Source organism: Photinus pyralis, unplaced genomic scaffold (genome assembly GCF_008802855.1).
Source record: "Photinus pyralis isolate 1611_PpyrPB1 unplaced genomic scaffold, Ppyr1.3 Ppyr1.4_LG1, whole genome shotgun sequence".
In the NCBI taxonomy this organism is placed as follows: domain Eukaryota; kingdom Metazoa; phylum Arthropoda; class Insecta; order Coleoptera; family Lampyridae; genus Photinus; species Photinus pyralis.
Window position 1 is genome coordinate 57,698,594 of NW_022170249.1, and position 15,482 is coordinate 57,714,075.

Consider the following 15,482-nt stretch of genomic DNA (forward strand, 5'->3'; position numbering starts at 1 on the left):
TGCAAAAAAATATACCGAAATATGAAACTAATACGGCGATATTGTATAGCGTCATCCTCACCTAATGAGACCCACGCATCGAAATACACACGCAGATGTCAAAAAAAAAATATTTCAAACTCGATTACCTCTGCGCCATAAATTAATTCAAATAAGTGCCTTAGTTATTCAAATTGATGCAAAACTTTAACATATTACCACTTTAAATCGCGGATCTCTTTGTAGCACGCCAATGCCATTAGAACTGCTTTAATTATCTTTCTGTGGATATAAATATCGCAGTGTTTATAAGATCGTGGATAAGTATTTTCAGAAATTCGATTAATTAAAAAAAATCTGTTATTATACGAATGTTCTTGAGGTATGACAAATATAAAATTGGTAATGGATATGGGTACCTATTAGCTCTCAGATTTTCCACCACCCTTTGAAAGAGCCGGTTTCTAAGTTATCCATGAGCTATCGTTATTGACTTATCGACATGACACTTCTCTACAGAGAATAAGGTGATTTTTAGCCTCTAAATCAGTGATGTCATGGCAAATTTGGAAGTGCCGGAATAAAATAATAAAACTTCCGAAGATGCCAGAAAAATTTGCCGACAAAAAAAAACTTTCGCATTGCTACTTTTTGACCTCTAGGTACAGAGAGCGTTGAGAGATGATCATTATAACATTTCGTTTGGGAAAAATCATTATCAACTTTATTTTACCTGTAAAAAAGAACACACTGTATTAAGTGCATTTTTTTATTACGAATACGATATAGGGCACATAAAAAAAAACAAAAGTTGGAAACTGTTGGTTTCAACAGGATGGTGCGCCGCGCAAAACGCCCTAATCGTACAAGAACACCCACAACAGGAGGAATATTTTCTTTGTTTTGTTGGCGCGTAAAATGTAGGTTGCATTTGTATTTTTTCTGTAAAACCAGTGCCGATGCTGGAACGCCGTTCCGGTGCGTTCCGGCACCCTGACACCTCTGCTCTAAATACTACCATGTGGATTTTCTACCCAAATCGCTCAATTTTGTTAGATGATGCAGAAAACAACCAAAACTGAGCACTACTGGAGGGTCAAGTTTAAAATATAATACAAAGACCATTCCTACAATTTTAATGAAAGCGTGCTTAACTTTACGTTCTTTAGGTGCAAAAACTTTTTTTGTTTTCCGCCTTGCATCACACTTGAGAACCTCATAAAAAGAAAACCGCACGACCAAATTCTATCAAATGTTAGTATCTTATGAATTGACACCTGTCAATCTTAACAGCAGTAATGAGGAAACAAATGACATGCGTTCACAATTTTATTTGCGAATTTTTGTTGCAGCTTACAGCTGTTTTTGAAACATATCCTAATTTCTGAAATGAAAGGTTGCACAAGATGTACCTAGGAGAAATGTAATTGAACTAAGGTTAGGTGTTTATTAAAATTTTTCCTATGGCGATCGATTTCGGGTCATATGTTCCATAGTCAGGCCTAGCTAAAAATATTTTGTAAATAGTAGAATGTATTGTCTACTATTTACATTACACCTTAGTTCAATTACATTTCTCCTACATCTTTAACCCTACTGAACTAAACCATGGAGCAGTTCATTAACCATAGTTGCACAAGAATTTTGCTTGCATAATTCTCTTCACTGTGATATTCATAATCTAGTATTGCTACTTTTTTGTAAAATATTTTTTCATTCGATGAAGTTTTTAGCATTACGCTTCAAATAATTTACGTCTGGCGTCTTACGACTGAATTCTCCCTACATTCAAAACGGCATTTGAAACGAACTAAACACCCCGTATATTCACCCTCTTTTATTTATTGTTGAAAAACCTTTTAGTAATATACCTAATATCTATAGTCTCGCATATAGCACTAGACGATTTCTTTACGTTCTTACGTTTTTTCTGCTCCTTCGCCATTTGATGCACTCCATCGCCGAATGTAGGTACGTTTTAACATAGTGTATAATCATGTTATTTACATCCACCCCGCATTGAATTCTCCTTGTTTATAGGGGTCCCGCCGTTTAATACATACAAGGTGAGCAATACCTATACAGGCTGTTTCACGCAAACCGTTACCTAAAAGTATTCATACCCCTATTAATAATTTAAATAAGGATATTTGCATACCAACATACATTTGTATGATCTATGGATGGAAAAAATTAACATGATCATTTTACTTCCGGTTTTACCGGGTATGGATAGCAACTTTTTAATTTTAAATAGAACAACCGATATTTTTGCATTTTCGAAATGTATATGAAAATTTACGTAGTTCGATATCACATTTCCCTATACCTAGAATCAAAGGTTTTCAAGTTACCCATTCAAGATGTTTCAAAATTTTTGACGTTTGACTGGTTTTCTTTAGCGCCCTGTACCTATGGCTCCGCTGACTGGCATTTCAAAAAGTCTTCCCAAAAACAACAATACTGACGTGATGCTACATGCGAAAGATTTAAATTTTGATCGCCCTTTTACAGGGTGTTTTAAAACTGATGGTCGAACTTCAAACCTTAAAAAGTTGATTTTTTCAAATGAAACCTGCTTTATTTTGTTGCACTTTCAAATGTAGAAAAAAGTTCCACATCGATCAATTATTACATTTCCTATGACTATCTGTTATGGTTTTCGTTTTATTTAAGATTTTCTAAAATTGTGACCGTTATATGCATAATTTTCTTAGGAAAATATTTTTATCTTGGACATAGTGTACATTACCTACTGGAAAGTTAGAACAAATTCAGAAACACGTTTTTAACTTAGAAAATCATAAGAGAGATATGAAGTCGGTTAACTGTAGGCAAATTTGAGCATTTTGGGTTCGAATCTAATTATACTTAGAAAGAGAAAGAATTCCGAATAGATTAACCGGAAAAAATCGAAATTGGTTGATTTCTTTTTAACTTTTTTATGTTATTAGAAGGAATTTAAAACAAATGCGAATGAGAAACTGTTTTTCCCTACAAAATGGCATGATCAAATATTAAGATCGGCGTTTCAGGTTATTGGGGTCATCATCAACTTCATTTTTTTTAAAATACGGACCTGTATTTTTTATTTTAAAAGGGATCATCATTATGAAGAATTACATGTAACACACTTGCTTAGATGCTACGCTACCACCGCAAAATGAACAATAAACAAAAATGTGCAAAAAATGTTAGGCGTACTGGGCATTAGTGTTTGAGTAGGCAAGAAATGCTTTAGGAGGCAAACATATTCCTATTTATCAGACGAAAGGTGCGTGTAATGTAAAGCGGCTGTCGTAACTCGTAAAACGCAACGAGGGTCAGTGAGGGAGGCGTGGGAACATTTTTGAAAATGTAATGCAAAATTCAACGCTATAAATTTGCGAAATTATATTAATAAAGTCCATGATGTTGAAAATGTGACCGTGCCCACTTTGGCCGACGCCTAACTACGGGCCTGCGATTAAAACGAAGAATTTTCAATTTGAATATGTATCTTACTTGATTCTCTAGGCTAGTGTGTTACCTACTTTACAGAACCATAGAAATTGATGAATATTTTTATCAATTTTTTGGTAGATAGTAGCATTTAGTAACTATGCAAGTGTGATACGTGTATTTTTCAGAATGACGAGCCCTTTCAAAATATAAAATAAAAAATGCAGGTCCGTATTTAAAAAAAATATCGTTGATAATGACTCAAAGAAACGAAACGTTGGATTTTAAATCTAATCATGCCTGCCTGTAGGGGCGAAAAAATTGCAATGACGAAGTATCATTTGTTTTCAAAACTCTCTTCAAATAAAGTCACAAGAAATAGGAGGGCATGCCGGTCACAGAACATCTGATGCGGGTTTACAATACATTGAATACGTACCATTTACCTATAGTTGATATAACATTAAACTTTTTCTTTTCCAAACATAATTTAATCCTGAGCTATTTATACTACATATAGCTTTTGTTTAACTTCTCAGAAATATATTAAAGCAAAAAGCGACATTTTCGTATAAAGTATATAACTGGAGATTTATTTAAATTAGTAAGTCCACTTCAGATGCCTTTATGTTTATTATGTTTTTGTGTTAAATGCCATCCTTTCGCAAGTGATTAATGCGTCGTGCATACGGAATTATCATTAGTTAGTTATAACATTAATATTGATTTATTTCATAATTTTATAAATGCTGTTAAGTAGCTGATATAATTGTAATATAAATTAAATGGTATGGGCAGCGCGAGGCAATAAACGTCAGGGCTTCTGTTGCCGTTGTCTATCGAGATGTAATCGCTCCTTTTGTGCAAATTCTTCATAGGAGGAAATAATGAACAATTCCTATGAAAGTACTAAGAGAAATTAACCTTGTATTTCTTGCCGTCAATTATAGGCTTGGAGACTTTTTTAAAGAATCTTTTATTAATAAAACATTACCATTTCATTTATTGGCTATTAAATTTGCAATAAACTAAGTTATTGAGGTCTTAATTAGCGATTGTTCTTTCAACGTTATTACCTACAACGGCAATAATATCTAAGTATATGGCGTAGCATGTACAAAATTCGTGAGAGAGTTCCGTCAAATTACACATCAATAATGCCACTTTTCATAGTGCATCCCAACTTCAGAATACTGAGAATTGGATTTTTGTAGAAATTAATATGTAGCAGTCTGTTTAGTATGAAGGATTATGGAATGTTTTTCCTACTAGCGTTGTTATCATGATAAACTTAAATGAGAAATGCATTTTCACATAATCGTGAATGCCGTCTCGGGCAGTTAGTTCATTGCCGCTATACAGGATGTAACACATAAGTATCTCAAAACTTTTTCCCAATTATACCGAAGTTCACAAAAATTCTGATGTTTTAATCTTATACGTGCCGAGATTCTTTTAAACGAATAGGTACACACCCCTATGGATCCTTTTAAATAATTAGGTAACTTAAATAGCATCTATTAAGAAATGACATTCAAAATTTTTTGTGGAGTTTGACATTTCAGGTGCGGTTACAATACAAACTTTTTTATCTAACCAAATTTTAAATCAAACTTGAACGTCATTAAATCATATTCTTGACAAAACAAATACGTTTCTTATTTGTGTTTTTCGAGTTAAAACTTCGTTACTAAATAGAGTATTTAATGTCCTTGACCTGTGTTATTTTATTGATTGGATGGACTATTAATCACAACCCCAATATGGATACTAAGTGTAAGAATTAAATGAATATAGGTAGATCTGGTGCGCTCTATTTGCACCGTAGGTAAATTAAATTAATTTTGTGTGTGTAATGTAATCTATTTCGATCTACCTTGAATACAAAATTAACAAATTGTTAAAATTATTTTATATTTAATTACTGAAATCATAAAAAAATATTTATTTCAAATTACATATAGCTGCGACACCACACACTGATCAGGAGTGAGTTAGGTCAAACCACATGAAACATTGAAAATGATTAATTTGTCAAGACTTGTTAAACTGTGATGAAGAGGAAATTCTTCAAGGGTTAAGAGAGGAGAATGAAGTGGCAATTACGAGAATAAGAAGCTTATAGCCACAACCAATTTCATAGTTCCGTTTAAGTCGATGCAACTTCCTAAAAAAATTAAAACTACTTTCTACAGCTTAAGCGTGAGGCCCTACATCCCTGCGCCAATGCGATGCTATCGGTGCCAGAAGTTTGGACACACCGTCGTTAGATGTGAGAGCCGCAAGCATAACTTTGTGTATGCGGAAAACCACTCGACGAGTGTAATCGATATGATACTCCAGTGGTATATGCTTGAACTGCAGGGGAAACCATCCAACAAACTTACGAACTTAAACGAAGAGAATGACATCGGGAAACTTATAATCGAACGTGGCCGCACCTAGAACAGCAAAAAGTGCAATAGCAGGTCCACAAATAAATGAGGAGCTGTCAAAACGGCGGACGTACAATGTCATCTGACCCGAAAAAGCATAGAGACCTGTCAATATAAATGGGAAAGGCAAAATACCCGCACCTATGATGTATTAAACCATCGGTGAAAGAAAAACTGCACCTGAAAGGCTTTCACAGAGGGCAACAAATAAAGATAAGAATAGGACATACAAATGTGATCCTAGACCGCGATGCAATACTGGTAACGTCGATCTCTCTGTGATATGTGACTGTGTAGCTGTAGAGTATGTAAACCAGCCTAAAGGCGAACGTTAGAACCAATCTTACCAACTCATCAAATTTAGAGAATGGTCTAAGATTCCTAAAATCGATAGGGATGTACAGTAAAATATAAAAGTATAGAAGAGTACTTACTTTTCCTTGGAAGTGGGTGTGAATGGCGAGAAGGCCGAGGCGTCGAAGCTATACCTAAAATAATAAAAATAATAACAATAATTTATTCCAACAGCAAAGCCAATTATAAGAAATTTCAAAAGATAAACTAAAGCAAGGTACCAAAACAATTTTACTTTTTTATAATGCACAAGTACAATCCAGATTATTGTACGGGGACATCCACTGGTGTACAAGTTCAATGGCAAGGCAAGTATTAAATGTCCTAAAAAGAATCATTAGGGCGATTGTTCGCGCCCGCCCCCTCGAATCATGTCGCACACATTTTAAAAATCTTAACTGTTTACGGGATCTACATATTTCAACGGTACGCGTCAACTCGCCAAGGGCGATTCGCCACAGGACCACTCGCCACCGACTGACTCGCCAACGGGACAACTCGCCAATGCGACAACTCGCCAACGGACGACTCACCACTGCGACAACTCGCCAACGAAATATTTTTCCCTGTTTAATGTGTCGTTCAAATAACGATGTGATTGTCAAATTTTCTGTTCAAATAATAATTTGCAGAAGATGTCGTTATATCAAAATGCAGTAATAGAAACAGGTATTGGCGGTTGGGTCTTCATTCAAATAGTAAAAGAGAAAATTGCATTTGTGGGATACATTTGTATCTGCGCTGTTTTATATTGGTTTTATTGTCCTTATTTACGTGTATTTTTTATTGACAGGATCTATACTGTAAATTGCCGTAATCGAGATAAAATAAATATATTATTATTATTATATTACTATTATGCCTAATGTACACTGCCAAAAGTTCAACTAATTGAAAATAAACGTTTTTCTGAAAAAAATATTTTAGTTCTTAAATCTGACATTTTTTCTTCGTTTTTTTTGTTACTAATTTTTGTAGATTGGGCACAGAAAAAGAAAGTTTTGTAATAATTTAATAAAAATTTTGCGTTACTATTTGAAAAAAGTTGTATAACGTCATGGCGCTAAAAACTCAAATATAAAAACATGTTTTTGATAGTCTTACAACCTTGCTGCTTAAGGTACATTCGCCAAATTTTAACGAAATCTCGGTAACCGTTTTACCGACAAAATACATTTTAGTTTCTTAACTTTGACATTTTTTCTATCTTTTTAAAAATATAACCTGGCACAATTTTTGGACGTTGTACACAGAAAAATAAGGTTTTTTAAATAACTTAGTAAAAATTTTAGGTGGCTATTTGAAAAATAAAGTTCGATGCCGTTGCTTTTTTTTCAAAAAACCGAACCCTTATTTTTTGTTTCCGTATGCCTAATATTCAAAATTTGAAAAAAATCAGACGGAAAAAAATGATTCTTCACAAGTTGCTTAACGTCTACATTTGATGAAACTTTTACATGTCCAAAAAACGGGGTGTTGTAATAGCCACCTAGTTCGCGCTAGCTAAAAATCTAAATACTTTTGTGGGTTGCGCTCAAAACTGTTTATGAAAGAATTATTTCTACAGGATCTCCGCGCTGCTTGTAATTAGTTTCTTTAGGATTTAAATAGAAGAAAAACAAAATCCTCAAATTATATGTTAAATATAGTCTAATTAGTCATATTTTGGAAACTGAAGCATGGTACCTTGATATTCAGTTAAAATTGAATCAGAGCACTGTCCCCATGTATAAGAATAGAAATTTCAATAAAACGTATTTTTGCTGGGATATAACCACAATTTATATGCGAAGTGTTGGGTTTGATTGCAGAGACCGCCTTCGTCGACGATGTCGTACGGGGGACCTGTGAACGACGACGTGCGGTCACCAGGAACACCAGGACCTCTTTCACAAGCGCCCGGTTCGCAACAAAGTCTAGATGCCTCGGATCCAGGTAGGAAACTTGGATATTACCATATTACTTATTATTGAATGTCGTTTAATGTTCGAATGTAATCGGTTACTGTATCTTTTTTATCGTTAGAAACAAAACAGGCCCATAAATAAAGTGGTACCTTAATTATACCCATTGTAACGAGTTTGTCGTTTGATTGTAATGCCTAATTTTTGTTGATACATTATTACTTTGCCACGCATTAGCAGAGCTGGGCAGAAAAAAGTTAATCCGTTAATCGTTAATTAACGAAGTTAACATATTGATTAACTAATTAACTTTTAAGTTAATCGCAAAAACTGTTAACGGTCTTATTAACTTCCGTTAAATTTAACTTCCGTTAACAAGTCCGTTACTCGGATAAGTTAAAGCGGGCGCGCGCCGTGCCATATGCACGGCACTGGATTTGCATTTGCATTGTGTTGGTGTTGGCAACAGTGTATGCAATGAACAAAAATTTGTTCATTGGTAAACAGTGAAAACCTAACCTTGTTTTTCAATTACTATAGTATACTACATCATGCAACCACAACCAAGTCAAGATATTCATATTGAAACGGAAACGGAGATTGCAAGCGGCGGCACTAGTGATGGTGATGAACCGCAACAGAATCCCTGGCCACATTTAAGTGGATTTGTTGCGTATAAAGCAAGATTAAGGGATACATTGGTTTACGAGTGCAAACTGTGTTTGCCTAAAACATCTACAATCAAGGCTCACGTTTCAAGTTTGAACAACCTTAAACAGCATGTAAAGAGGATGCATCCAGTTAAATATATACAGTTTGAAGAAATAGTAAAGGCCGGGTCAACTCGTGGGAAAATAAAAAAGAGGCCAAACTCTTCAAATACAAGTACTATCGATTCTAATGCTGACAGCAGTGGCAGTCATTTTCTTTCACCACCATCAACAAAGAAAGTACGCCAGCAAAGCATTGGGGAATCGTTTGGCATTGTAGCTTCTGGAAGTGCGGTACCCCAAGCTAGTGTGAATCGGTGTATTGTAAACTTTTTTGTGACTAACATGATTCCACTACATGTAGTCGAATCTGATACATTTAATACACTTATTAAAACGTTGAACCCTAGCAAGAGTACGATCTCGAGAAGGACATTAGGCAGGCGTATCGCTGATTCTCACACTCTGTTAAAGCAGCGCTTGATCAAGTAAGTACTTCCATTGAAGGATTTGAGTGTACGAAATATTGCATAACTTTGTATATTTCAGAATACTTGATAAAATTGATTGGGTGGCTACAACGGCTGACTGCTGGTCTGCTCACAACAAAAGTTACTTGGGCATGACTGCCCATTGGTTAGATCCTGCTACCAGAGCGAGAATGCGTGCAGTGTTAACTTGCACCAGGTTAAAAGGTGTTCATTCATATGATGTACTCGCCCGGACAATGATAAATACACACTACGAGTTTCATATTGACAAAAAAGTAACCAGGTTAGTTGGAAACCTACTTATCATTGATATCTTTATTTATAATTAAATTTTAGAACTACCACCGATAATGGCAGCAATTTTGTTAAGGCATTTGTTCAATTTGGCTCTGAAATACCAGCCGATACACTATCGCTGAATTCGCTGCCACTATCAGACATCGACGACATCATACCATCACATGATATGGACTCTAATCTCGACAATCCCGTTAGTGCCCTCTTAGCAGAAACTGCAGAAGAACAGGAGTTAGAGTATATTTCACTCGAAAATGTACTTGTTATGTCTGAAAATAATAATTATAACGACAATGATGATGATGTTACACTTGAGAACTTCAATAATTTGCCAGTTCACATGAGATGTGCTGCTCACACATTTAACTTAGTGGCAAGCAAAGATGCAGACGCTGCACTACAAAATTCTGTTTTCAAAGGTCCGTACAGAATTGCCATGGCAAAATCACGCGCTCTTTGGAATTTGCAGTCGCGTAGTACGGTGGCGGCCGATTGCATTAATACTGAGTTGGGCAGGAGGCTGGTACTTCCAAATACAACAAGATGGAACTCAACGTTTGATGCTGTTGTTGTTCTCAACGCAATTTTAGAAGCAAAAAGACCTGCCCTTCATAGAGTGATGACTCAGCTGAAGGTTCGAACTTTCAATGATCAAGATGTGACCATATTGAAAGAGTATGTGAAGGTAATCAAATGAATATCTAGCATTAATATTAAATTAAATCAATCATTTTTAATTTATTTGATTTTATTTGATGGCAGGTCATGTCACCGGTGGCTCGAGCGCTAGATCAAGTTCAAGGAGAAGCTCAAGCATATCTCGGGTCTCTCCTTCCCACGGTTGCTGCAACAGTATTTAAATTGAAGGATATTCAGTCAAGCGGTCTTGTGTACTGTACTGCTTTGGCCAGTGCTTTATTAACCGGCATAGAAAAAAGGTTTGGCCCTCTTATGGAGGATGAGGAATGCCTGCTTGCAGCAGCCTTTCACCCAAGATTCCGGCTGATATGGCTAGAAAAAAATGACAGTAGCAAGGTAACAGCAGTAACGAAGTGTATGGAGGTGAAAGTATTTGCTCAAATGCGCGAAAGCAACGAAAATGAGAAAGCTAGCATCAGTGGAAGTAGTAATAATGAGGAAGAAGAGGATGATTTCTTCACTACTGTTACTAAATCGGCTGAGAAATCGATGGGCCACAAATCTCTTAAAAGTAAAGCTCAGACTTTAGTGAAAACCTGGTTAGATGCGAAGTCGAAGGATTCTGTTACGGATGCTGCCTTCCTAGGAGAAGCAGTTTTAATAAATCTCTTTATTAAATATAATACAGCTATTCCCTCTAGTGCTGCAGTGGAACGTCTTTTTTCCACGGGTAAAGATATTTTGCGGGCTAAACGATCATCCCTCTCTGATGAAACTTTCAACATATTAATGTTCATGAAGGGGAACATCCACTTTATGCAAGATGAAGATTTTCTGGCGTAAGGTACATACATCGTACTTCGCTACCTTTTCTTCTTTCCTTAAGCTCCATCACAATTCTTCTTATGCAATAAACAAAAATGGCTGTACTTAAAATACAATAAATTTTATATTTCTCATTGTTTTTATTTTCTCTATCTAGCCTGCCCTACCTACGCTTAACGCTATGATACAATACACGTTTACACCTGAACCTAACCTATTTTTATTTATTAATTATTATTATTATATTATATTTTAATATTAATAAATACAAAATACTACATCTACGCTTAATATATCATTATAAATGAAATAATGTGTTGCGTTTTTGATTTACAATAGAATCCTCCATTAATTCACTGATGTAACCTCAAAATTTTTGACAGTTAACGGTTAACTGATTAACTTTAACTTCCGTTACATTTTCAAAAAACGAAAGCATTAACGATTAACGAAGTTAACTTTTTCATATAACGGATTAACGATTAACGAAGTTAACTTTTCGATTAACTGTGCCCAGCTCTGCGCATTAGTAATGAAATGTTGTGTATGCGTTCGTTAATGTTCATCGTTCACACGCATGTGATGATGATTACCGCATGGACACGCATTTTTAATGTCGAAACTATCGACAATACAATCTATTAAAATGGATAGGCTCATACGTTCCGTTATAATTGCGTCAAAATATTGGCAAGTTGCTTTCCTTGTAAACCGTGTAATGGAAAACTGACTTACAAAAAACGGAAAGCGTATTAACGACTGGGTAATTTCGTATGGAAGGCAAATGAATAATTATCGATTTAACCATTAGTGTTATCGTCATTAATGTATCTAAAAGAAGAAGCACAAACTCTTCATTAGCGTTACATTTTCAATTACTAATAGTGAACGTTGCCGAGGCTGCCCCATCAAGTATATATAGAACATTTCATTACTTACTTCAAATTGCGTGGTTTAATATACCTAAATCGATTAGGTGGAAAATTTGTGTACACCGTGAATAACAAAATTTAAAAAAATCATTACAAATCCTAGGATGCATTAATATTAATGATATTGCATCGCGATAAGGTGACTTATTTAGTATTCCGAGATAAATGAGGAAGTATGTTGTGGTTAAGTACACTTAGGTGATGCATTCCTATATCGCTTTTCGTGCATATAAATGCATTACATAAAATACACGTTAAGGTATTAACAGGCAGTTTTATCAATAAATGTCCACATTAACCAATTATAAAAACATGTATTAAAAGTCTCTGGATGGATATTAGTTACGATCATGCGATGACGTTCACTAATGCAGACGTAATAAATTCAGATTTGTGAGTCAGATATATTTGAATATTGAAGTATACATTACGGGCCTCCATAGAGGTAGTATGTGTACACAATTACACATAGTGGTGACATTAGTTAAATTCAGTGTTGGCTAATGAAACTTTACGACCGTGGCCACGTGAACATTTGTTAGTAATCGTTTTATTGTGCATTTAGTTTTGTCACTCGTCGGAGATTTTATAACAATATCTTGATTAAAACGGAAACGCGACGGGGTTTTTGCACGTAAAACTCTCCATTTATTTATTTTCGGATCAAAATATTTTAAACTCGAGGTTAATTTAATGTTACTCAAATTAGAAACAAACAAATTTATTTATTTTGAAATGGGTAAGTGGTGATAGTCCTGGTTCGTTTCTCTTTCGGTGTAGCCTGTGTCTGGGATCTGGGTGGAGGCGTTCAAAACAATTCGCTTTTGTATAAGGAACGTTATTTTTAGCTTGAATCAAAGATGGTTCTTGCGCAAGTTTAACATCTAAAATTAACATTTTTGTTTTGTTGGATATTTATAACCGCTGGTAAGAATAAGAAACGCGCAACTAGCTGAAGTATTCTAGACCAAATATGGCACAGACACATCGCACACAAACCCCCAGTTAAAATTAAATGTTGTTAGATCAGTTCATAGTCAGTTTGCGTGGTACATCGATTTTAAATTCCCTAAAACTCGAACGGTTACCATTACGCCCCTAGAATCTCTGGCATGCAGCCTTGTGGTCACTATGGGGTAACTAAAATTGTGTATGAAGGAGAATTTATATTACAGACTCTGCGTCTGAACTTCATTGTAGACGTCGTTAATCATTTATAGTGTTATTGTAGCTGACAAGTGTTCGCTAATTATTGTTATTTTTGTTGGTGCAGTGTTATATCGTTTTATATGCAGTGCATCGACATAAATCGGTCAATGTTTATGCATCTCAATAGGAAGATTGCTTTATGTGCCATTGGTTTTCAAATTCATCTTTGTTTTATTAATTCATAATCATCGGAGAAGCGAGAAATTGTTTAAGGCTGGGTGGACAATTTGAAAAACTAAATTCTGAAGTATTCTGCTTGGTTGCTGTCTGATGATCTTTCGTTGCATCAGTTATTTCTAGAAAAAATCTTATTGCGAAATTGAAATGGATTTCAAGCCGATATATATTCTATAATTAAAGTATTTTAGAAATTGAAGTAACAGGCAGGTAGTTCGTCCTCAGTTTTTAATAGAAATTATTAATTGTTGCCGCGTGTGCATTTATTTAAGTTTAACAAGTTAAAAAGTAATCGTAAACGATTTACATAAAGCGCATTTCCACTTGCATTCATTTCCCATTTGTAAGATGCAACTTCTATAAAATCGTAAAAATCCGGCCATAAATATGAAAGATAGCGTTGCACATGGGCAATCTATTTTTGTCGTGCTACTTCAATGTCAGTTTATGAGAAGAATTTCATTTCAATGCTTTTCTAAATAAGAAAGTTGGAACTGCGCATGCGCAAACCTAAATTTGGAAACTAATGTTAGATTTTCCTTTGTTCCAAGCGCCTAAATACCAAATTTCACTTAAATGCTTCCATAAATAAAAAAGTTGGCACTGCGCATGCGCAAAACCAAATTTTGAAATTGGCGTTTGATTTTCCTTTATCCCAAGTGCCTATGTATGAAATTTCGTTTAAATTCTTCCATAAATAAAAAAGTTGGCACTGCGCATGCGCAAAACCAAATTTTTAAATTGACAGTTGATTTTCCTTTATTCCATGTGCCTATGTATCAAATTTCATTCAAATGCTTTTATAAGTAAAAAAGTTTGCAATTCGGTTTATAAATGGTCGAGATGCGAAAAGGGCACTGTGAATTTTGAATCGATTCGATTCAACTTTTGGCGTTGCGTATTATATGGCTAAAGCTATGCCCATATTGAATTTCATGCAATTTCCCTCTGGAATCTAGAAATCAAGAAAGTATGATTTCTTAAAGATTCGCTTCTTAATAACCGAAGCGAATTGGCAAGAAGCCCATTTTTACGCTCTGCGATTATAGGAAAATTCGTTACCTCGCAAAGAAAACGCTAATATTTGTCCCAAGACATCCCATCCTACAAACTTCAGTTTCTAAAATTGCCCCTAAGAAAACATTTGTCTTCAGCAGAATATGCCCTTCCAAAACGCTCGCCTCGAGGAAAATGTACCTTAATAAAAACGTTAGCTCCATCAAATTCGATCACTCCAAAACAAAATTGTCTTTATTGCGAACGTTGTAGTTTTGTAAAAATATCTGTGCAGGGTGGAGCATCTAAGACCCCTCGGATAATAGTTTTACCACCCCTACAGAAATTATAGCTCTGGATACCCGAAACTACAAAATTACTACTGATACAAACAAAACCACACATTCCACAAGTACAATTAACAGTCAAGTGTCTGTAGTGTATCATTGGTTTTTAATCAACGTTGCGAAAATGTTCCAAACTCAAGAAGAAATTGATATGGTATTAATTCTGGGAGAATGTTACCGGAACTGTTTGTTGGCGTCAGGAGTGTACTCCTGGCACAACACAATCCTCGTTAGTGTGCATAAAATTAGTAGGAACACGGATATTTCAATGCTTTCTGGCATCGTACTCTTCAAAAGTACAAGCTCCATCTGTTCAACATTCAACTGCCCCAGGAATTGCAACTGGCAGAATTTTTGCACCTGGGCTCTGAACAAAATCGAATCTTATGCGCGTGTTTTTTTACTATGAATTCACGTTCCATAAAAATGCCGCAGTCAATTACCACAACTTCTATTATTACGCCGATGAACGCCCTCATGCCATAAGAATTGCACAGCACCAGCAAAGATGAACACTGAATGTTTGGGGTAGCATACTGGGACAACACCTTCTGGGTCCTTACTTATTCGAGGGGTCCTTAGACGGTAACCACTATTTAAGGTTCCTTAGTGACGAGTTGGTGGAACTCTTGAAAAATACCCCTGTATCCGCTCGACGACAAATGGTTTTCCAACCGGATGGAGCTCCTACACTTTACAGCCGTTCGGGAATATATTGATGAAATGTTTCCTGGCTCATTAATTTG

At 35.4% G+C, this 15,482-nt stretch overlaps 2 protein-coding genes across 5 annotated transcripts in view; both read left to right on the forward strand.

Annotated features, from left to right (window-relative positions):
• The window catches only part of LOC116160343 (homeobox protein homothorax), a 304,208-nt gene that overhangs the window by 97,649 nt on the left and 191,077 nt on the right, over positions 1-15,482 (forward strand). For all 4 annotated transcript variants that reach the window (XM_031473530.1, XM_031473531.1, XM_031473532.1 and 1 more), the window contains exon 7: positions 8,021-8,144. In XM_031473530.1, coding sequence (XP_031329390.1) covers positions 8,021-8,144 — 124 coding nt within the window. The remainder of the gene's footprint in view (positions 1-8,020; positions 8,145-15,482) is intronic.
• On the forward strand, positions 8,373-11,211 carry LOC116160342. The gene is made up of 4 exons (XM_031473529.1): positions 8,373-9,311; positions 9,373-9,597; positions 9,651-10,296; positions 10,374-11,211. The coding sequence occupies exons 1-4, from the start codon at positions 8,665-8,667 to the stop codon at positions 11,091-11,093; spliced, it is 2,238 nt and encodes a 745-aa protein (XP_031329389.1). The 5' UTR covers positions 8,373-8,664; the 3' UTR covers positions 11,094-11,211.

What these genes read in the sequence shown, in the direction of transcription:
- LOC116160342 (XM_031473529.1), top strand. Translation starts at nt 8,665, where the DNA reads ATGCAACCACAACCAAGTCAAGATATTCATATTGAAACGGAAACGGAG. An exon ending in TTAAAGCAGCGCTTGATCAA is followed by an intron (nt 9,312 to 9,372) that starts GTAAGTACTTCC and finishes TGTATATTTCAG; the next exon opens with AATACTTGATAAAATTGATT. An exon ending in ATTGACAAAAAAGTAACCAG is followed by an intron (nt 9,598 to 9,650) that starts GTTAGTTGGAAA and finishes ATTAAATTTTAG; the next exon opens with AACTACCACCGATAATGGCA.